At 34.8% G+C, this 23,183-nt stretch overlaps 1 protein-coding gene across 1 annotated transcript in view; it reads right to left on the bottom strand.

Annotated features, from left to right (window-relative positions):
• Positions 1–1,692: 1,692 nt before the first annotated feature.
• Positions 1,693–23,183, bottom strand: part of USP38 (ubiquitin specific peptidase 38) — a 38,114-nt gene continuing 16,623 nt past the window's right edge. The window contains exons 5-10 of the mRNA XM_010356725.2: positions 20,648–20,806; positions 18,004–18,197; positions 14,199–14,292; positions 11,412–11,518; positions 8,893–10,255; positions 1,693–2,924 (exon numbers count right to left, since the gene is read on the bottom strand). Coding sequence (XP_010355027.1) covers positions 2,763–2,924; positions 8,893–10,255; positions 11,412–11,518; positions 14,199–14,292; positions 18,004–18,197; positions 20,648–20,806 — 2,079 coding nt within the window. The 3' untranslated portion in view covers positions 1,693–2,762. The remainder of the gene's footprint in view (positions 2,925–8,892; positions 10,256–11,411; positions 11,519–14,198; positions 14,293–18,003; positions 18,198–20,647; positions 20,807–23,183) is intronic.

Raw genomic sequence — 23,183 nt, 5'->3', positions numbered from 1 at the left:
GCCACAAATCAGAGTTGCATAGGCACCTGCTTAGTGGATAGGTTATCGGAGCTTGTGTGACATCATATATATTTCCTTCTTTGCGTATCTCTAAACCATTTTTTACTTTAATTGTGTCAAAAAACATCTTTGAAAGAAACAGACTCAGGTTTACAGTTTTTCATTTTTGCTAGCAGGGAAGCCTAATGCTTCTTAGCAGTAATAAGCAACTTCATTTAAACTGATTACTCTGGACTAAAGGAAAGACAAACAGCAACAGCACTCTACTCAGTCTTCAGAGTTAAATCTCACAAGAGTTGGAGCTAAGCACAAGGGTTAGGAATATGGGAGAAAGAAAAGACCTAATATGACAAATAAATCTGTAATTACGTCACAGGGATCTGTTAGAATCAGAGCAGTCCTGAGTATTACCTTACTAAAAAAAGTTCAGCTGCACAGGTTTTGAATGAAGTTTCTGATTATTCTGGTTCCAAATATTTTGAATTCAACAAATCATGTAAAAGGTTACTATATTTTTAATGTTAAAAGGAAGTCTTCAAGTTTTTGGTACTGGTATGAAGTTATTTGAATACTCTCAGTGTTACTATATTCAGTCAGCTTTCCATATCCTCAGGCTCTGTATCCATAGATTCAAACAACTTTGGATAGAAAATTTAAAAAACCAATAAATGTAATAAAAAATAGCACAAATGAAAAAACAATATAACAACTACATAGCACAATGTAAGTGCTATGCAATCATATCTCATCATGTAGAGATTAAAGTATATGGGAGGATGTGCATAGGTTATATACAAATTCTGTGCTATTTTATATAAATAAGGGACTTGAGCATCTGTGGATTTTAATATTGGGGGATGGTGTTCTGGAACCAACCCACTGCAGATCCCAAGGAAAGACTCTAACTAGAATTCAGTTTATCATTTAAAAAAGTCAATACATATTATCTTGATACATAAAATCCTTGAGAGACCTGATTGATATTCATAGATAAAGCTGCGTAAGTCTAATTGCTTTTATGAAAGTTGCTAGAAGCATCTTAGCCCAATATCAATCTATCAAGTATTAAGTCACTTTACCAATTTCAATAAATGCCAAGACTGATATAATCTGATCATAAGTTGCTATCAAGTAAGTGGATAACTGAATACACAGGATAGCTCAGAAATTCACTATTGGGATAAGAAGACCACAGAAAAGCATGATAACTGGTTCATTCATTTATAAGGAGGAGAACCTTGATTAAATCCGCAAAGAATTTTCAGTTTTTAATCTAATCCGCCTTCCTAATCTTCCTGGTGACTGGAAACAGGTTAGGAATGGGAGGTAGTGGAATAAACATGAGGATTTCTGTTTTTTTAACCACTGCCATAAAAGCTTGGGAAAAAGATAAACCCCAAATCATCGAAGAACATTCTTTTCCTTAAAATGTTTTCAAAATAAATATGAGACCAATCTTGAGAACAATGAACAACTGTGGATAAGTTAAAACCTTTAGGAAGGGGGATAACTGGGATAACTCTTGAGTACTGTATAATCAAGAACCAGGAGAACTGACATGTTTCCAGTTTCCTGGCAAAAGAAAGTGTAGGAAGGTAGGTAGGGTTTGGCATTTTAACATTTTATCTAGAACTATGAAAATAGAAACAACGGTGCAAAACATATGACTGAAACAAACAAAAAACTCAAATGTACAACTCTAAAAATATGTGATCAATGTTTAATATTCTGAGGAGTAAGTAACAAAATCAAGAAAGATTTTATACTTAGCTGGGTTCATTTCCTCTGAATTCTTCTAAGAGTTAAAAATGAACTATCACATTGATTGATTTAGAACCATCAGATTTTACTTCTGGAAAATCTATTACCTTTCAAAAAGTTATAATTTTAATGTTAGCACAAAAATTACTTCCTAACATTTCATTAAAAAAAAAAAAAACCAAAAAAACATTTCGCAGCCAAAGATTCCTATTTTTGAATTACAGTACTGCAAGGCACATACAGAACTCACCTCCTTCAAAACACACAGAAGATATACTCCCTGAAATAGAATTTTAAAATCCTTGAACAATTAGAAATACTACAAAGTTAGCATTTTTTAGGTAAAAATGTTGCTCTTACAGGATCATGCAACTTTCTTAAAATCCATTCAGCACATATGTATAAAGAATCCTTTTTAAAAACATTTGTACTTGAAATACAGATACAGTGATGCCGAAGACACTACACAAAAACTGAAAAGTACTATATCTTGATAAATGTTGTTATTGCCTTCCTTAGAGACTTTATCATCTCCAGTTGATTTTTAAAAACTTGAATTTAATAATGGGATAATTACACAAGACGTAAAGGATTTTTTAAAAACAAGTATTTTTTTTTTTACCTCTAGCATCAATTCTTTTATAAAGAATGCTAAATAAATTACATTTTTTGTTCAGTAAAACTGAAGATAGACCATTTAAATGCTTCTACCAAATTTAATGCAGCTTAATTAGGGACCAGGTACATATTTTCTTCTGAACATTTTTGGTCAAGCATGTCTAACCATAAAAGCAAATGGAATTTTAAGAGGTAGATTTTTTTTCCATGATGCATTTTGTTAATAAATGTGTCAAGAAAATAAAAACAAGCACTGAATGTGTTCTCTTGAAGTATAAGGGTCTAATGAAAAATAAAAGATAGATATTTGTTATAGTCTGTGACATTTTAACAGTCATAGTATTAGATGTTTCGTGACCAGTGCATTTTGGACTCTCTCAGGATCAAAATACGAGTCTGCCAACTGTATTAAATCCTCCTCCACCCCCTCCACCAGTTGGTCCACAGCTTCCTGGTGGGTCATTGTCATCAAATCCATTGGGCCGAAATGAACATGAAGCAGATGCAGCTTGTAGGGCCCGGGCTCGAGCATTCAACTCTTGTTCCTAAAATTAAAAATAATTTTTATGAAATTAAAATGCTAAGTACAATGGTTATATCATCTATAGAAATATTTTAAAACTACCTTAATCCGTATAAGCATTCTTCAAATCTCAATAACTTTGAAACTAAAGCACCTAAGAAAAAAAAAATTTCTCGCCAGGCGCTGTGGCTCAAGCCTGTAATCCCAGCACTTTGGGAGGCCGAGACGGGCGGATCACGAGGTCAGGAGATCGAGACCATCCTGGCTAACCCGGTGAAACCCCGTCTCTACTAAAAAATACAAAAAACTAGCCGGGCGAGGTGGCGGGCGCCTGTAGTCCCAGCTACTCGGGAGGCTGAGGCAGGAGAATGGCGTGAACCAGGGAGACGGAGCTTGCAGTGAGCTGAGATCCGGCCACTGCACTCCAGCCTGGGCGACAGAGCGAAACTCCGTCTCAAAAAAAAAAAAAAAAAAAAAAAAAAAATTTCTCTAAGAAAATATTACAGTTCCTGCAACCCCCTAAAACATATTGGAATAGATCCTTTTCTAATATATTTAACATAGAATTCAAAGATTATCACAATAGATTATCTACTCTCCAGCAATTGGGGCTATTTTGGAAGTGGGTGATTACAGTTAAACGTATGAATAAAGGAAGAAGAATGAATTTTTTTTCTGCCCTTTCCATAGACTATTTCTCAATAAATAATAAGACAGGTCTCAAAAAACACTGACAAGTAAAATGAAGCCTACCTCCTCACAGTAATATCTAAAACGTTTCCTTATCAGGAAAACTTTTATCAGAAATCAGTCATATTTATCTAGATGCCAGGCATATATTAGGTATTCAATAAATATTAATGATCTCATATTAGAATACTATTAGGTGCTTAGCTTCAAAGGAAGCAAATGTGAATAAATACTGGCAAATTAGCCGGGCGCGGTGGCTCAAGCCTGTAATCCCAGCACTTTGGGAGGCCGAGACGGGCGGATCACGAGGTCAGGAGATCGAGACCATCCTGGCTAACACGGTGAAACCCCGTCTCTACTAGAAATACAAAAACTAGCCAGGCGAGGTGGCGGGCGCCTGTAGTCTCAGCTACTCAGGAGACTGAGGCAGGAGAATGGCGGGAACCCGGGAGGCGGAGCTTGCAGTGAGCTGAGATCTGGCCACTGCAGACAGAGCGTCTCCTCCACCTCAAAACAAAACAAAACAAAACAAAACAAAACAAAACAAAAAAAAACTGGCAAATTCATTTGGCAAGGTGTACAACTGGATTCTAAAACTGGCACCCACAGACTCTTTGGAAAAATATGCAAAATATTCTGGCATGTGCCTAATTTTCTGGGAGAGTATCTACAGATTTCAAATGGGGTTGGTAAAAATAAGGTCTAAAAGTTACTGGTCACAGCATACCTGAACTTGTTAGCATAATCATCCTGAAGGGCTTTCAAAATACAGTTAACATTAATAACAAAAACACTATTATTTCGATTTTTCAACTTAAGGCCTAGCGATTTTGTTCCATCTGGCAAGGTAATACTATTTTATAATTTCTAGCTAAAATGATTTAGTTTATTATTATTCCCTCTTCACAAAATGCTCAATTTTTCATTACGAAGAAAAGACCTAGGCATACCCTGACACCTATCTGTCACATTATGGATACTTTATTTTTCAGTAGCATACAGCATCTTCTGTTCAAGTCCCAGTACGCAAAATGATCAAGAATCACCTATTTTTATGGCTGAAAGGGACCTTTGATAAATCCTTGTAACAAAATGGCTTAACTAACCAGTCTCTGATAAGGCTTTTAGAACTTAATTTGCAGGATATTTCTTAAAAACATTTTTGTGATCTACAGTGTCATTTACAACAATTGCTGGCTCTTTGGTATAATGTCTACCTACAAAGTATTTTTAAGGTGATATATATATTAATTTATCCTTGATCTATAAAATTAAAGTAGGAATTACAAATGTTTTACAGATTGAAATTAAGTGCCATAAGTAACATCAGAAACAGACACAACCCCCCCCACCCCAAGCCACAAATCCTCATTGTTCTAGCTTTATAACCTATTGAACTATCCAAACAAGCAATGAAACTATGACTCTGTATCTGGGAAACAACACACGGTTTCAGATACATAGATGATGTTCCCTAATGAATTAAAACTGAACAGACATATAAGGTAGAGTTCAAGAAGTTCTCCTTGAACTTCTGCCACTAAAAGATACGGCAAATTTTGCATAGACGTTTTTGTACAGTGATTCCCTTAAAGAAACTATGTCGAATGACATAAAATATAAAATTAGTAACTCCATTGCATGTGTACCCATGAAACCTATATTGTATTTCAAGATATACAGCATCCCAAAAAAGTAATATTCTTTTTCTGCTTTATTATTTATAGAAATATATGGCTGACAGAAAAAAATGTGCAGTATTCTGTTTTCTGATGATAAGCTTAGACAATGGATAAAAATAGGAAAAACTGTCTTTCATTTTACTTAATATAGGTAAGAACATTGTGTACAATGTCAAAATTATGATTATCATAGAATGTGTAATTTATATCACAAATTTATATCAGTACTAAAGTTAATTCTAATTTCAGTAGTAGACTATAGATCTAGTCACAGGAAAGTTATTGCTCCTTGAGACAAATAATTTTTAGTATATTTATATTTCTCATTCAAGTGAAACTGTTGACATTAATCCTTTTTTTAAAACTGCACGTACATATTGAATATACTCTTCTGAATGTATGAAAAAGAAAATAATTCAGAAGTTAAGAAGAACTACTACCTCCTCCAAAGAAACAAAGGAAATAAACCAAGCAAGAAAAGATAGGAAGCGGTCTGTGGCTGATGCGGGACAGATGGGTGGGTAATCTGGACCATGCAAGGATGATGTGTTACACAATCTCTCACTGTATCCTAACCAAAGGGTTAGTTTTTATATTCCAGACACTAAAACAATGGAGATACTCCTAATGGAAGCTGGACTGAAGGGAAAGAAATATATGAAGATAAAAGTCCTTTCAAAAATTTACTTTGAAATCCACAATTTGCATTGTTTTCCCAAATGTCAGGCTATGCTACACAGAGTAGAAAATGGTTTGTCATATAAGATTTTTTGCCTGGGTTTTTCAAAACCACGGATCTTGCCAATACTCAAAAGAGCAACATTTTCTAACACTTGTAAATCTGGTTGTGGCTAGATTTAAAATTGAAAAATGAAATCCTAAAATGTAAAAATGAAATCCTAAAAAAAGCTTCTTAAAATTATCACAAGGTGAGTTTCTAATGTGATTATGAAGTATTAAAATGAAAGCAGCTACCCTGATATGTACTAAAATGTTAAATTCATTAGCAATATTGTTCAAGAGCAGAGGAACTCAAAATGTTCACTTCACATCCTTACTTTTACAATTTAAGTTTTTATAACTGTTTTATAAATAGGTATAATGCTATTTCTTAAATCTATAGTCCAGACATAGTAATCTATTATAAAGCATAACATATAAGAATTATATCTGAAAAATGGATATAAAAACAAAATGATAGAATGAAAACATACATGTACATGCTCCAGGTGTTTAAAACTAAGAATTGATAGCTGGAAACTGCTGTATACATAATCTCAACACTATAGTTTTCTATTGCCTGGTAATTATGAGCACGTGTGCATTCACATAACAGAATAAACAACGTAGTCTCTCAACATGTACTTAAAATACCAGAATGATCTGATTAAATGGTATGAAAAACTTCATAATTTGAGCCTTTATCAATCACTGTATTTAAAAGTAAATAGGCTGGGCACAGTGGCTCATGCCTGTAATCCTAGCACTTTGGGAGGCCAAGGTAGGCAGATCACTTGAGGCCAGGAGTTTGAGACCAGCCTGCCAACATGACGAAACTTGTCTCTACTAAAAATACAAAAAATTTTACCAGGCATGGTGGCGTATGCCTGTAATCCCAGCTACTTGGGTATCTGAGACCTGAGATTTGCTTGAACCCAGGAGTGGAGGTTGCAGTGAGCCGAGATCAAGCCACTGCACTCCAGCCTGGGTGACAGAGTGAGACTCTGTGTCAATCAATCAATAAATACATGTAAATAATCACAATCTAAATATAAGTTCCTAATTGAGTTGATTATTGGGCCACATGCAGTGGCCCAGCACTTTGGGAGGTCGAGGAGGGAGGCCTGCTGGAGCCCACGAGTTTGAGACTAGCCTGGGTAAAATAGCAAGACAATCTTTAAAAAAACTTTTTTTTTAAATTAGCCAGGCATGGTGACACATGCCTATAGTCCTTAGCTACTCAGGAAGCTGAGGCAGGAGGATCACTTGAGCCCAGGAGTTCAAGGCTTCAGTAAACCATGATCACGGCACTAAACTTCAGCCTGGGTGACAGAATGAGACAATCTCCAAAAAAAAAAAAAAAAAAAAAAAAAAAAAATTGAATACTTATTATTGTATTTTTGCTTTAAAAGGGTACTCTGATAGTGAAACTGATTTACTACCTAGTCTTAATAAGGAAAATACCTTAATGTAAAATTTGGCGGTATCTTTTCTTGCATTAAACAACTTGTCAACATGAAACTTAAGACGGAATTTAGAACAACTGCATAAAACTGAAAAACTGAATTAACAAAATACAGAGTGCTTTTTCTTTATATTAAAGTAATATACGAGTCTTAAAATAATAAGAACAGTTCCTTATGCTCAAATATTGTATAATCAGAAAGTAATGGGGTATATGGCAAGATAAACTGGAAAATCACTTGGAGCTAAGCTACAAACAAGTAGTTGCTATGGCTGGCTATACAAGCATTTGGGATTCTAATCACAGAAATGAGAGTAGTTTTTTATCTTTCAAAACCCATATTTCTCCTTTGACTAATGTTTATATGATATCTAGTAAGAAGGACACAGTTGAATACAATCTATTTCTAGTATGTTGATCATAAGCCATCTGACTAGATGTTAGTCTTCAGTAATCAGTTCAAACAAATATTCTGATTTTCTATTTTTTTCTGTAAACTTCATTGTTTTTGTCACTCAAGAACATTGCTATATTTCTTTAAAAATGTATGAGTATTTTATAATGCAGTATATTTGAAGGCTTTTGAGAAAATTTCCCTCTAAAAATCACTACTATAGTGGTTCATTTCTTATTCTATCTGTATCTTTCAGGAGTGACTTTCAAACACAAAATTTTTTAAATGTACTCATTCAAACTCAAAATCACTTAGACCACCCAATTAATATACCTAGAATTTCACCTGTAATTTACTGCTAGCCCTGTATGTTGAGAACTGGCAAGTTTCAAAAACAACAACAAAATACTTTCAGCAAGAATTTTAACTTTTTATTAGCCTTTAAGTAATAAAATCACTAACTCCTTGAAAAAAGTATATTTATGAATAAATTTATCTCATATAAAACCATTCCTTGGCTTTGATTTACAATTGTTCTATTATCTCCTTGGTTTTATTGCCCACATCCTCAAAGAATATGAATATCTTTTCTTTACATAGTCTACCTTTTAGTGTTTTTTTATCTTATCCACCTAAATATCAAGAAATAGCCCTTAAAATATTTACACAAAGGTCTTGCGGGCATAAACACCACATTTAGCAGTTGTTTCCTCTGGTGGGTGAGACTAAGGGGAAGAGGGAGGATATGTCGACTTTTGTAAACTTTCTGTATTTTGTATGGCATGATTTCATAATGAGCCATCTTTTGTAATGAACAAATAAAATCTTCTGCATTACATCTGATTGCCACTTTTCATTTAAATTGTCACAATATTAGAAAGGCAATTTAGTTATACAGGTAGAGAATACTTCATGTAAATCCAGACCTACATTTCAGAGTTTCATAAAAACTTGTAAGTTAGATTTCAAAATGAGGGTACTCATTTAACTATCTGTCAATTGTTTAATATTTTCAACAAATAAAGTATTTCCAACTTACCTGTAAATACAGTTTATTGTCTTTTGTTATAGCATCCATAAGTTCTTTCTGCAGAGGTGGGTCTCCATTTATCCAGAGTCCACTGGTTGGGTTATTACCACTTAAACCATTAGTACTATGCTGTTTTTTATACAAAAGCACATAAGCTGTGTCCTTTGGAAACCTACTTGTAATTTTCTGGACTGACTGAAATGAAGTAAATGTCACTCTACTGTCATTAAATAAAAACCATTCTTTTGACATTTCCTTATTTTCCAAATCCTGTTCAAGAACTGCACTGGGACACTCTCCCCCTAGTAAATGACTCTGGGAGGATGCTAATGCCAGAGCCTCAGACTGGTGGTATATCTGATATGAAGACTCTGTACCTGTGATATTTCTGGCATAAGAATAGTAATGCCCACTTTCAGAGGATATACCAGAGTGAACCACAACAGAACTTAATAGATAGGGCACCAATTTTGTGCAGGAAGCTTCATCAGTCCCTGAAGGCTTTAATTTTTTAGCAAGGTTCTCACTAAGATCAGTGAAGTCAACATCTACAGACCAACTTTCTGACAATGAAGAGTAAGAAGTAGTTCTTTTAACTGGCAACTCCAAAACCAGTGGCAGTGATACATTGTCTAAAATTTTCCTTCTCACATGATACTTCTGATCATATGAAAATCTCAGGAGAGTAAGAATAAGGTATTCAGGTTCCTCTGTGATTTGCATAGTTTTCTCAGCATTCTGCAGAGAGGCACAGTTTTCACAATAATATTGGTTATCACCAGTAAGAATCTCTGGAGCCAAAAAATAATTTAGTAAGTCAGTTACTGAAGGTGTGGTTTCACCTCCTGGTTTCTGAGGTACATCTTTATTAACAAGAATCCTGTTAGATTCGTTAGGGACAGAAGTGTTTTCAGAACAGTAAAATTCATTAGGAGGACTGCCTATGGTTCTTTCATTCACAACTGAGTCACAGATAAAGGCAGCTGTTGTTGGATTATAAACTACTGGTTCTTCTGAAGGACCGGGTACAGCGGCTTGCATTAGACCACCATCTTGTGTACTGGGTGATGATGCTGGATCTTGGAAAGACATGTTTTCCAAAGAAGAGGAAGGACAAAAGGCAAGCGAAAGATCTGTAAAGGCTTCCACTTTTTGTGAGGTACTCCTGCAGTTCAAACAACATATGTGAGTTCGTAATTTTCCTCCAAACATTTTTTCTATTAAAGTCTTCTCACTGTCAGTTGTACGAGGGGTCTCTGTTAGTACTGCTGCTTTACTAGCTACTTCCTGTAAAGAAGTTTCATTGCATTCCAGAATTTCAGAAGGCTTGTGTGAGGACTGAACTTTCAAGATCTTTTCTTCTTCATGGAGCCTGCAGGAGAGGATATCATTATATAGCTACTTAAATTAACTTCAAATGTCATTTCTATTTAAAAATATTAGTGGCTTCTATAAACTATTTTAATCAAATTTAATGTTTAATGTAAACAAATCAGGTTTTCCTGTTTTAATTAGAAGAAAATTGAATAGCTTGAGAATGCAGAAAAAAAGCTGGGTGGCTATTACTACTCTAGATTCTCATTACACTTTCTTCATACTGCTACTTAATAGCACGTATTACATTGCAGTTAATTATAAACGTCCCTTAACTGTCTTATATATCTCTGTCTTCCTGACATCTCATAGAAAGTCAGGCACAAATAAACTACTGAATAGATTCTTAGCTGAATGGAAGGAAGGCTGCACATACCAAGCCCAACTGACTTTACTAGTCATTCCACAGAGCAGAACAAAGACAGGGAGATACAGATGATAACAGGTTTTATTAATTAAGTGGTCAGGCGACAATAAAATATACCAAACCCATACAATTATGAACTGGTCTAAAGGAGTGGCTCTTAAATTTTTTGGTGCCAGGACCCCTTTAACCTCTTAAAAATAATTAAAAAACAAAGAGATTTCCTTTATATGGGTTATATCTATTGATATTTACTGTCAGAACTGAGAAAATAAAATATTAACATTTAACAAACAATAATAAACCCATTATTTAATATTAGTAACATTTTAAAAATGAAAAAGTTGTATTTTCTAAAACCAAAAAAAAAAAAGTAAGAATGGCAGTGTTTTACATTTTGCAAATATTTTAAGTATCTGGCTTAATAGAAGACAGCTGGAGTCTCATATCTTCTCTGCATTCTATTGTTATATGTTTTTTGGATGAAATATAGAAAGAAAATCTGGCCTCACACAGTTATGCTGCTGGGAAAGAGAAGACTTCACAGACTCCTGAAAGTGTTTTGGGAACCTGCAGGGGTCCTCGTATCACACTTTGAGAACAGCTGGTCTCAAGGAAGAAAATTCAAAAAAGGTAAACAAAAACAATATATAAAAAACATACAAGAAATGCAATAGTATTTTAAAGAGTAACATTTCAAATATGTTTTTAAAGGTAAAAGCAATATTAAGTAGAATTAAACTGTTATGAAAGACAACACTCAAATCACAATTTTAAGAATACATTTTACCTGTCAAGGAGAAATCTGAGGTATTCAGAACAGTCTTGCTGTGATCTGGGAGTAAACCATGGAGGTCTGGAAGCCTCAAAGAATATCCGAGGTGCATATGCTTCCCTCTTTTAATAGCAATTGAGAAAATATAAGGAAGTGATTCTTATAGCATGAACCAAGTAACTGAAATCTTAATATATAGTGTTTAACAAAGATTATTTACAGTTAACATCGCATCAGCCAAAAGGGCCAGACATGGCAACTCAGGGACAGATAAAATTGTTTGGAAATAAAGTTAGGTAATCTTTAGTCATAACTGCTCACTCTGCAGAGCAGAATTGAGAGCTAGAGAAACATGTGACTTGTCCAGGGTCATACAGCTCAATGAGTGGCACAGGGCATTAAGATAGAACCCAGGTCTAACTCTCGATATAAAGCTCCTGGTATCATCCCTCTGTGACAGTCACATGTTTGAGTCCACAATTTTTTGATAAAAATCAAATCTAAAAAAGATTAATGTATATTTTGTTAGTGTATATTCTGAACAAAGTAATAAAGGAAATACTCTAGAGTCATGCATACCTACTTTAGGCAAAAATTTCCTTGAGTAGATACATGTCATAAATGTGCATTTATTGTGAGTACACTGGTCAGAAACCCTTGCTAATTTTTTTTTTTTAAGTATAGAAGCTGTTTAGTGATTAAATTGTCGACTCTGGAGCGATCCAGGTTCAAATCCTAGATTTTGCCATGACAAAAGAGAACTCAAAAGGCATCTCAAAGATGTGATTATAAGTTGAAACTTTGGAATTCTCTTGACGTTGATTATTTGTGGCATAACTTCATAACAATGAAGTTCTCAGTTAAGAAAAATTTTACCCAAATTAAGGGTTTACAGCATTCTGAAGGAAGGAAGTTTAGCCTACATTAAACATGGGCTTCAGAGCTGTTTGGTTCATATCTCAATCCTGCTGCTTGTTTGCATGACCCTGAACAGGTAATGTAAGCCTGTTTTTTTCATCTGTAAAATGGGGATATACCTTATTACATGATAGACTGTTTTTGATGATTAAGACATAAAAGATTTAGACCAGGGGTTAAAAAAATGTAAATGTTCAATAAGTTTGTTTTATTAATTATAAGAAAAAAGGACTTTTCAATTATATGAGAAAATCTATCTGCCTAAAATAATCTGTCAGGCTGCTACCAGAGAGAGTCTCAACTGTGACAGAAATTTAATCAGGCTCTTTTTAATTTCTATTTTTCTTTTCTTGGGAGGAGCAGGGAAACCTCCCCTAAGATTTTAAGTTAATACAGTATATATCTGCCTACATATACATATAAACATATATATTTTATATATAATAAATACAGACTAGTGATAAAGAAAGCACAAAAATCAATTTATGAGGAAACAACAGGGAGTGAGGAAGGAGATAGTTTTCATTTCATTTCCCTTGGTCTTGATATGGTAAATTTAATTTGTGAACATACTTTCCCCAGATAAACAATAATAAAATTATCTTAGTATATAACTACTCATAGGCCATTACTATCATCTCATATTAATCCTGTCTAGATTCTTTCCATTTAAGAAGTTGTATTTGTCATATTTCTCAGCTTATAGAAAGAAAACAAAAGCATTCCCATCAACTGAATCCCATCAATTCTCGACCTATTGTTTCTTCTGGCCCTAACTACTACTCCTTTAGACCTCTGTGAGATAAAGGCAATGAAAGTAAAACCAGAAAAATAACATATTATAAATAATGATATATATGTAATTCATGTGTATAGGCTCAAAATCCAAACTAAAAGTTCTTTGAACATAAAGACTCCTTTTTTTTTTTTTTTTTTTTTTTTTTTTTTTTTTTTTTTTTTTTTTTTTTGAGACAGGGGCTCGGTCTGTCGGCTAGGCTGGAGTGCAGTGGCATGATTTCCGCTCACTGCAAGCTCTGCCTCATGGGCTCAAGCAATTCTCCTATCTCAGCCTCCTGAGTAGCTGGGATTACAGGCGTGTGCCACCATGCCCAGCTAAGTTTTGTATTTTTAGTAGAGATGGGGTTTCACCATGTTGGCCAGTCTGGTCTCAAACTCCTGACCTCAGGTAATCTGCCCGCCTCAGCCTCCAAGTGTTGGAATTACAGGTGTGAGCCACGGCGCCTGACCAAGACTCTTCCTTTAATGCTTACCATTGACTGCATATAGTGTCTCTTAATAAATGTGAATATTTACTATATATGACCACCTTGGTGCCATTAACATAAATTAATGACCCCGGATTAATGTGTGGACATAAAAGATCACCACAAAATTTTAAGCTCTAGAACTTAACAGATAAACAGAACTGCAGAGATCTTTAGTTATAATGAATGGGTATACATAAGAAAAGAGAAAAAAGCCCAGGCAACACAATATTATTTTAGTTGCTCATTATTGTACAAATCTATTAATTTAATATCAGGAAACAAAGATGCATTCAAAAATAATTCTTCATGAAGGAGCTTATTTATTGGATAGGAAATCATATTTTCTTTGTAAAAATTTCTAGATCAATGGGTCAGCATAATATTCAGCTACAATAATGGGAAGCAAGAGAAAAATATAAAAACTTAGGGCATATCCTGAAAATAGAAAAATATCTAGATATTTTAGGCAGTATCTCTTTAGCATTTCTAAGTGTATTTGTTGTACGGATGAGATATCTATTATATTATTTCATCAGTTAAAAAGGTTAGGTATAATGTAAAGTTTAATGAATATTACCACACAGTTAACATAAACATACTATACACATATACTCACCTGCGTATGAGCCAGAAAGGCAAAAAGATGCTGTAATTTTTTCATTAATGAATTGCACCCATTTAGATTTAAAGATAATACTTGTCTCCTGAAACTGAAAGAGAATATAATGATTTATGTATATGTGTGTACACACACACATGCATTTTTAAAAAGGTTTTTTATTTTTTTTGAGACAGAGTCTCCTTTTGTTGTCTAGGCTGGAGGGCAGTGGCGCAATCTCAGTTCACCGCAACCTCCATCTCCCAGGTTCAAGCGATTCTTGTGCCTCAGCCTCCTGAGTAGCTGGGACCACAGGCGCGTGCCAATGTGCCCAGCTAATTTTTGTACTTTTTGTAGAGACAGGGTTTCACTATGTTGGCCAGGCTGGTCTCGAACTCCTGGCCTCAAATGATCTGCCCCCTCGGCCTCCCAAAGTGCTGGAATTACAGGCATAAGCCAGTGTGTCTGGCCATTTAAAAGCATTTCTTAAAAGCTAAAAGCAAGTTAGTTCAAGAATTTATTGTCCTTAAAGTAAAACTTATTTACCTATGGCCCTTTTCCTGAGGAAGTTACTTATCTAACAGTAAAGAAGGAAGGGAAGAATGACAATAAATTAACACTTACTGTAAAGTGTGCTAATGGACTATGTGCTATCACATGTTATTTCTATTTTCTGGATTAGCAAATAGAAATAGGTTAAGCCAGTAATTTATAACATAAGTAGACAACTTAAATTCTTTCAAATCTTCATGAAATAAAAAAATATGCTGTCATTAAAACACATTATAAAGTCATTCAGAGTACAGCAAGGGAAAAGGATAAACTACTTAAAAAAAAAAAGTAAAGGGACAACTGGGTATCCATCTGGTAAAAAATGAAGTTACATAAGATTATACACCATCACAGATACCACAGAACTAATGAGCTAGATATAAAATACAAAACTACTGAAGTACTTAAAATAAAGAAGGAAGAAATTTAGAGGGTAAAGGCCTTCAAAAGTCCAGATGCTATAAATGAAAAGTAGAAGACTGGGACACATAAAATAAAAAAAATTATAAATAAAACACCCCACAAATTTGAACTGTGACTGGAAAAAAGCATGTAGCAAAGCATGATCATCCAGAGTATATATAAATCAACACGAAAACAAAAGAGACCCAACAAAAAGATGTACAAAACAAAGAACAGGTTATTTGGAAGAGAAACACAAATGAATGAAGAAAAATAAGAGAGGGAAAAAACTCTATAATTAGCAGCGATATGCAAATTAAAAGAGGCATTTTTCTTCATATTGGCAAAAAATTAAAAAGGCTGATTTGCTGCTAAAGATACAGGGTCTAGGTACAATCTTATATTAGTATCACAGTTCAAAATGCTATAGCTTTTCTGGAGAGCAATTTGAAAGATATTCAAAGGATATTCAAAGATATGGCGGATATTCAAAGAAAAATCCTCTATATCTGTATAAGGACAGAGAGATGTTAATTATAAGCAAAACAACCTACTATTCATCAATAGGAGCATTATTAAAGGATTATTTATTAAATACTCGTTTAATTTAATGAGTATTTAATAAATAAATGATGGCATACACATTTACTGGGAATGACACGGATCTGTATTGCCCCAACATGGGAGTATTTCAAATACAAATTATTGAATGATAAAAGCAAGTGGCTGGAAAATAATACATAAATAGGATTCTCTGCAAATTTTCTTTAAAAAAATGCATTTGCTTTCATATTAAATACAAACATGCAACTGTACCAAAAAAGGTCTGGAACAATGTAAACTGTTAACAAAATTACCTTTGGAAACGGGAATGTCTGCTTTTTATTCTACATAAAATTTAACTATTTTTAAACTATGAATTCATATATTACTTAAGAAATAAAATGTGCTGTCTTCCTATTCAGAGATAATATTATTGGCCACTGTTCAGTAAGAGATAACCTTTTATTTGCTCTTGCTGTTGCAACTGCTTTGGTTTTCTGTGTCATCTGTAAAAGGAGATGTCTGGACTAGATTACCTCTGATGGTAAGACGGGGATTCTTTAATGCTAAACGAAACCAAAGACACCTGAGTGCTGGTATTATCATCTGGGGCCCAACAATAAAATAAAGCGAATTCTACATTTCTTTCTTTCTTTTTTTGTGAGATGGAGTCTCGCTCTGTCACCCAGGCTGGAGGGCAGTGGCGCAATCTTGGCTCACTGCAACCTCTGCCTTCCGAGTTCAAGTGATTCTCCTGCCTCAGCCTCCTGAGTAGTTGGGATTATAGGCACGCGCCACCATGCCCGGCTAATTTTTGTATTTTTAGTAGAGACGGGGTTTCACCATGTTAGTCAGGCTAGTCTCGAACTCCTGATCTCATGATCCACCTGCCTCACTCTCCCAAAGTGCTGGGATTACAGGTGCAAGCCACCGCGCCTGGCCATATTTGACATTTGATAGTTTAAGATTCCTCTGGGCAGGTGTAACAACTTGGAAAAGCTTAGAACTCAATTTGTAAACCTCTTTGGGCAAGTTCTATGAATACTTTATTGGTATTCAGGAGAAAAGTTCAGTCATGTTTTTGTCTTCAGGAAGAGTTTATCATTATTTTGTACCTTTGCAGATAGCATTCACATAACTAACAACTTCTGATTTCCTATTTGCTTAGGTGCAAAAGAAAACGGATTTGAAAGAAAATTCTTAAGAGGGGAAAGAAACATGTCTGTTTATACATGTGTTCAGCAATTATTGCCCTGGGGTAGAGCAGAACTTACACTTCTTAAACAGCAACAAAGTTGTTGATCTGACAACAAAATACCAACGGGCAGATAAAATTATATATGACTTCCCTCAAAACACATACAGGTTAAAAAAATTTTAGTCTCACAGGATAATAACAGTGAAGTACTCTAGCACACTTAAACTCTGGAATAGGTGCAATCAATCCTTCTTTTACACTGTTAAAAATCATCAGAGTAGCTGGGCGCAGTGGCTCATGCCTGTAATCCCAGTACTTTAGGAGGCCGTGGCAGGTGGATCACGAGGTCAGGAGATCCAGACCATCTTGGCTAACATGGTGAAACCCCGTCTCTACTAAAAATACAAAAAACTAGCTGGGCATGGTGGCGGGCACGTGTAGTTCCAGCTACTCGGGAGGCTGAGGCAGGAGAATGGCGTCAACCCAGAAGGCGGAGGTTGCAGTGAGCTGAAATCGCGCCACTGCACTCCAGCCCAGGTGACAGTGTGAGACTCCATCTCAAAAAAAGAAAAAAAAAAAAAAAAAAATCGCCAGAGTAATTTCTTTAAAGTGGCATTTAAATGCAATGAATAATAAGCAGAATTAATGTTACCTTTTCTTATTTTGAGACTGTCTCTCACTCTGTCACCCAGGCTGGAGTGCAATGGAACGATCTTGGCTCACTGCAACCTCTGCCTTTTGGGTTCAAGTAATTCTCCTGCCTCAGCCTCCCGAGTAGCCGGGATTACAGGCGCCCGCCACCACGCCCAGCTACTTTTTGTATTTTTAGTAGTCATGGGGTTTTGCCATGTCGGCCAGGCTGTTCTTGAACTCCTGACCTCAGGCGATCCACCTGCCTCGGCCTCCCAAAGTGCTGGGATTACAGGTGTGAACCACCACACCCAGCCTAATGTTAACGTTTTCATAGTTTCTGAGCACTAATAGCAATTTCATTTCTGAATAAGGCAATAAAAGTTAACATTTATGCCATTTATATGGAATAATGTGTAGACAATTCTATCATCTTATATTTCATCAGCATGCATCAACCTCTACAGTTAAAATGAAAAGATTCAAATTTAAACTTACTCTGTGGCCATAAACAAGGCTTGTATAACACTGTTCATATAACATGTATTTCCTAGGTTAATAAGACCTGTTTTCCCAGTTTCAGATTTTCCAGAAAGTCTAGACAAGCAAGACGCCAAAGAATTGGATTGAGAAGTCCAGGCACTTTGATTGAGAATTAACTTAATCTTCTCTTCACTGGGCTTAGGAAAATCCTATAGGTCATAAAGAAGAAAAACAGTTTAAGAGTAAAGTAAAAATTATTTTTGTTGTTTAATTAACAGCATTAAGATTCTTACATTGACATTTGAACTTTCTTTCCCCCCGCTTAGTTTTGAAGTAACTGGTAGTACTTGGCTAGTCATCAAAATATCAAATTTAACTGTATGGCAAAAATAAATACTATCTAATAACAGAGTTTATCAAGTTGAAAAATACTCAAAAGCTGGAAATTCAAGTCACATTTGAACTATTTATGTTCTCTACATGCCAGCAAAATGTTTATAAAACTTTGGGGTCAGAGAATAAACTGCAGTGCTATTCAAAGGCAGTAGAATGAAGACTTAAATTTTAGCACACAGTTAAACATAAGCAAACAATTTGTTTTCAAATTTTATAATAAAAATGTCTCCTTTTCATTAAATACTAATATTTACTCAGTATTAACGCTTAGAAATAAAATCGCAAAGTAATTAAGAAATGAGAAATGAAAGCATCTATGCACAATGACCTTTAAGAAAAATAAAACTTAATCTCATGTTACCCATATAGAAAATTATTACAACATACGGATTTTTCTTATCAACTTGGTGAAGTATGAGATAACATTTCATGTGTAAATTATTTCAAGAATGAATAGAGCACTGGAGAGTTAAGGGAAGTTGGTAAAATCATTAGGGCTTATCCGGACTGCTATTAGCATCTGGCACTTAGACCTTAGCAAACAAACATTTTCTGAAGGAGTTTCAATCTTCTAATTTTTGTTGTTGTTGTTGACAGCTAAGAGTGCTTTCTTTGGGCTTAGAGCGAGCCCCTTGTTTCTTCTGAGCCTATATGAGTTATCAGAATTTTCAACATGAAAAACTCTGACGAACTAAAGAATGGCAATCAATTAACAAGTGCAGCAACTATCATCTATGGATCCAATGTAGAAAGAGATTAATATTACCATCAAATCCACGCCACAATGCTCCTGTACATAATTTATTTCTGAAGTGTCAAAGTGTCACACCAGCAATATATATTAATTGCTTAACAGTCTGTGTTCTGAGCTCAACCAAAATAAGTTTGATTTAGTTAATGATACAGTAAAAAGAACTGTTTTTAATCCATCTCAGATACAGAAGTGAAGATAAGACCTTTATATTGAAATTCAGATCTCAAAAAAACAAAAAACCACCAATAGGATTGATTTCTAATAATTTCTGATTAAGTTTGGCTGAGTTCAGTTCTCCAATTCTTTTGCTATACACTGATTATGCAGTAAGTTTACTGAGAGGAAAGTATGTTTATTGTGATCCAGTCTTCAACACAAACAGAAGTGCTTTTCAGGCTAGGCACAGTGGCTGATGCCTGTAATCCCAGTACTTTGGGAGGACGAAGATCAGTTGAGCCTAGGAATTCAAGACCAGCCTGAGCAACACAGTGAGGCCCCTTCTCTACAAAAAATAAAAAATTAGCCTGGCGTGGTGGCGTGCACCTGTAGTCCCAGCTACTTGGGAAGCTGAGGCAGGAGGGTCACTTGAGCTCAAGATGTAGAGGCTGCAGTGAGCCATGACTATGCCATTGCACTTCAGCCTGGGCAACAGAGCACGACTGTCCAAAAAAAAAAGTGCTTTTTAGATCCATTTACATATAAAATTGAAACACAGTATAACTCCACAAATAATTCAAGTAAAGATTCTAAACACTGATGAACAGTCCACAGCAAAAATATAATTCAAAAAGAGGTCAGGTGCAGTGGCTCACGCCTGTAATCCCAGCACTTTGGAAGGCCGAGGCAGGCGGATTACTTGAGGTCAGGAGTTTGAGACCAGCCTGGCCAACATGGTGAAACCCTGTCTCTACTGAAAATACAAAAATTAGCCAGGTGTAGTGGCAGGTGCCTGTGTAGTCCCAGCTACTCAGGAGGCTGAGGCAGAAGAATTGCTTGAATCCGGGAGGCAAAGGTTGAAGTGAGCAGAAATTGCACCACTGCACTCCAGCCTGGGTGACAGAGCGAGATTCGGTCTCAAAAAGAAAAAAAAAAAAAGAATTAAAAAGGGGAAGAAATCAAAGTCAAATATTTATTAAACTCCATTTCCTGTATTCTAAGACATACTCTACATATACTTTAACACTTCTAATATTGGGGTGCAAATCTGATGCACGCATTAACGTAACATTTCTTTTTAAACAAATTTCCCAAAAAGCTATTATAAATTTAAAGATATGCCTTATAATTGATGACACTGCAGAAATGAAGAAATATGGTTATTAATTTAGAATGGTGACAGCAGCAAGAAAGCAGTTACTCCCTAAGCATAAATGAAACCTGATTCTAACTGTATTTTTCAAACAAAAAGCCCATTACCATAAAATAGTAAATTGAGTAGCTGGTTATAAGAATGTTTCACCTTACTAATATAACACAACTCCACAAATATTGGTACAACTATCATCATACCTTTATTGCTTCCAGAATAGGTTCATAGAGATCTGGAAATCCAGAATAATGATACATCATACAGTGTATCAATTCTGTTAATTGTACTAAGAAGGCTGTACTGGAAGGCAGACCATCATTTTTGAAAGAATGAACCAAATTAACCACATGAGGAACAATCTGAAGAGGAAAAAAGGATAAACAGTGCTGACTTTATACAAATTGGTAACACATTCTCTAGCCTACAAACAGAATACAAACAATATATGATCAGCAAATACTTTTCTGTATGTTCAGTCACAGAGTTTTTCTATTAAGTTAAACATTTCTAAAATATCAAGGTAAATCTAGTTTTCGAAGTCACATATGACTGCAATCCCATATATGACCCCTCTCCTCATCCTTACCATCTAAAACATAAACTAAGGTATAAAATACGAATCTTAGTCATTGCTACCATTCTGAAAAATGCTGTAGGTTGAAATTGTTAGGGTTATTATATTTATCAGATCATTCAATGGGAATAAACATTTGAAAAACAATCCTAGAATTAGCTAAAGAGCTCCATCTAGTGTGAATTTTAAATTTTTTACTTGAAAGAATTAAAAGTACACTGCACATTAAAGTCTACTTCAAGAAAATCTTTACATGTGTAACTAACATTGCAGCTCAGGTAATAAGATTACTTTTAGATAAGCACAGAGACTATGCCTTACGTTAGAGTGGCTATTCTTACTAACAAATCCCATTTCCCACCCTCCAAAAGATGAGATGGTTCTAAAAATAAATGGCATCAGAAACTTCTGTTAGTTTTAAAGGACTGGGGCTAAAAATAAAAGTGAAATCTACAATGATCATCGCTCATAAACATATAGAATATTGTTAATATTGATCATCAGCACAACCATCTTCTTTCATTGTAAAATTAAACTAAAAAGTCAATCAATCCAGAGCCAATCATATCTTTAGGAGGTTATTAAAATGAAACAACTTCTATTTTACAGACATGGCTCTTTCCATTAGCATGATACTATATTTTTTTCAATTAATTTTTAATTATAATCTGATACTACATATGTACACTTCTTATGGTAAAAGGTATTTTCTGTTCTATTTCTAGAACATTTTGGGGTTGCTAACTCATGGTAAAAAACAAAGTTATAACTTATTAGGGTCATACCATCAAACAGAAATAACAGCAATTATAGTAATAATTCATCAATTCCCTTTCCTTCCCACAAAAAGAACAATCATAGTCTTACAACACAGTGCTATTTCCATTCTGCTCTGTCTTGCTTTACATTTGTGCTTAAATCACACTGTAGCTTTTGCACTACCTTCTTTTATCTTACCTCCATCACAGGCATTGATGTGACCATAAAACTACCAGTTCCTAGTGAGTTCATTCTATTGCTACCACCTTTACATTTCTAAGCAAATATGAATTACACTTCTTTCGCATAAAGCCACATTTATCAGATATTCTCTTGCTAGAAGTCAGAAATCTAAATTGTTTTCTCAAAGGTGAAGGGAGACAGAAGAGGCAAACATTTTAGAAGTGATTATTAAATTTATAATTCCAAATCTGTCAAAGTAGATTAGGTCTTTGTAATCGGGTTATATGGTTGTCTATTAGCATATCCTAAATGGTCAACACTATCATGACATGCAAATAAGACTTGGTCTTTCACAGTTATACAAATAAACTTCCAAGCAGGCTATTACCTTCTAAATGTGTGAAAGTTGATTTTTTTGAATAAGTGAAACTAAATGTTTTTTTACATTATTATAATACTAAAGTTTTTGAGGAAATGTTTAAAACTTATTTAATTAGAAGTTTTGATTTTTTTTCTTTCTCCATTATTACTATCTGCCATGGTATCTGTTTAAAATAAATTTATTCTACTGGGTAAAATGCGTGAGAAAAGCAACCTGACCCATAACACCACATATTCTAACATCAACTTTGGTTTGCCCTAAGATATTCTCAATGTATAATGAATTATGATGCTGATTCCAGATTATTGCTCATACTTAGCAACTCCTAAGCCCAAGTTCTTTACTGAGTTATTTGGAGTTACAGGTGATCTAACTACCACTTTACCCACTACGAGATTAAGGAATGTCCTCAATGTGGGCAATAAACATTAGAATGAATGATAAAGTTATGTCAGAGAATCTCCTACCTAGAAATTTGGAAAACATCTTGAGTTGATTTTTGTATATGGTGTAAGGAAGGGGTCCAGCTTCAATCTTCTTCATATGGCTAGCCAGTTGTCAAAGCACCATTTATTGAAGAGGAAGCCTTTTCCCCACTGCTTGTGTTGACAGCTTTGTCAAGATCAGATGGTCATAGGTGTGCAGCCTTGTCTGTGGAGTCTCTCTTCTGTTCCATTAGTCTATCTGCCTATTTTTGTACCAGTACCATGCTGTTTTAATATACTACTATAGCCCTGTAGTATAATTTGAAGCTGGGTAGTGTCATGGCTCCAGCTTTGTTCTTTTTGCTTAGGATTGCTATGGCTACTCAGGTTCTTCTTTGGTTCCATATGATTTT

The sequence above is a fragment of the Rhinopithecus roxellana genome, chromosome 2 (genome assembly GCF_007565055.1).
Source record: "Rhinopithecus roxellana isolate Shanxi Qingling chromosome 2, ASM756505v1, whole genome shotgun sequence".
NCBI classification, from domain to species: Eukaryota; Metazoa; Chordata; class Mammalia; order Primates; family Cercopithecidae; genus Rhinopithecus; species Rhinopithecus roxellana.
The sequence above is the reverse complement of the archived record's forward strand: the minus strand, read 5'-3'. Positions and strand labels throughout refer to the sequence as shown.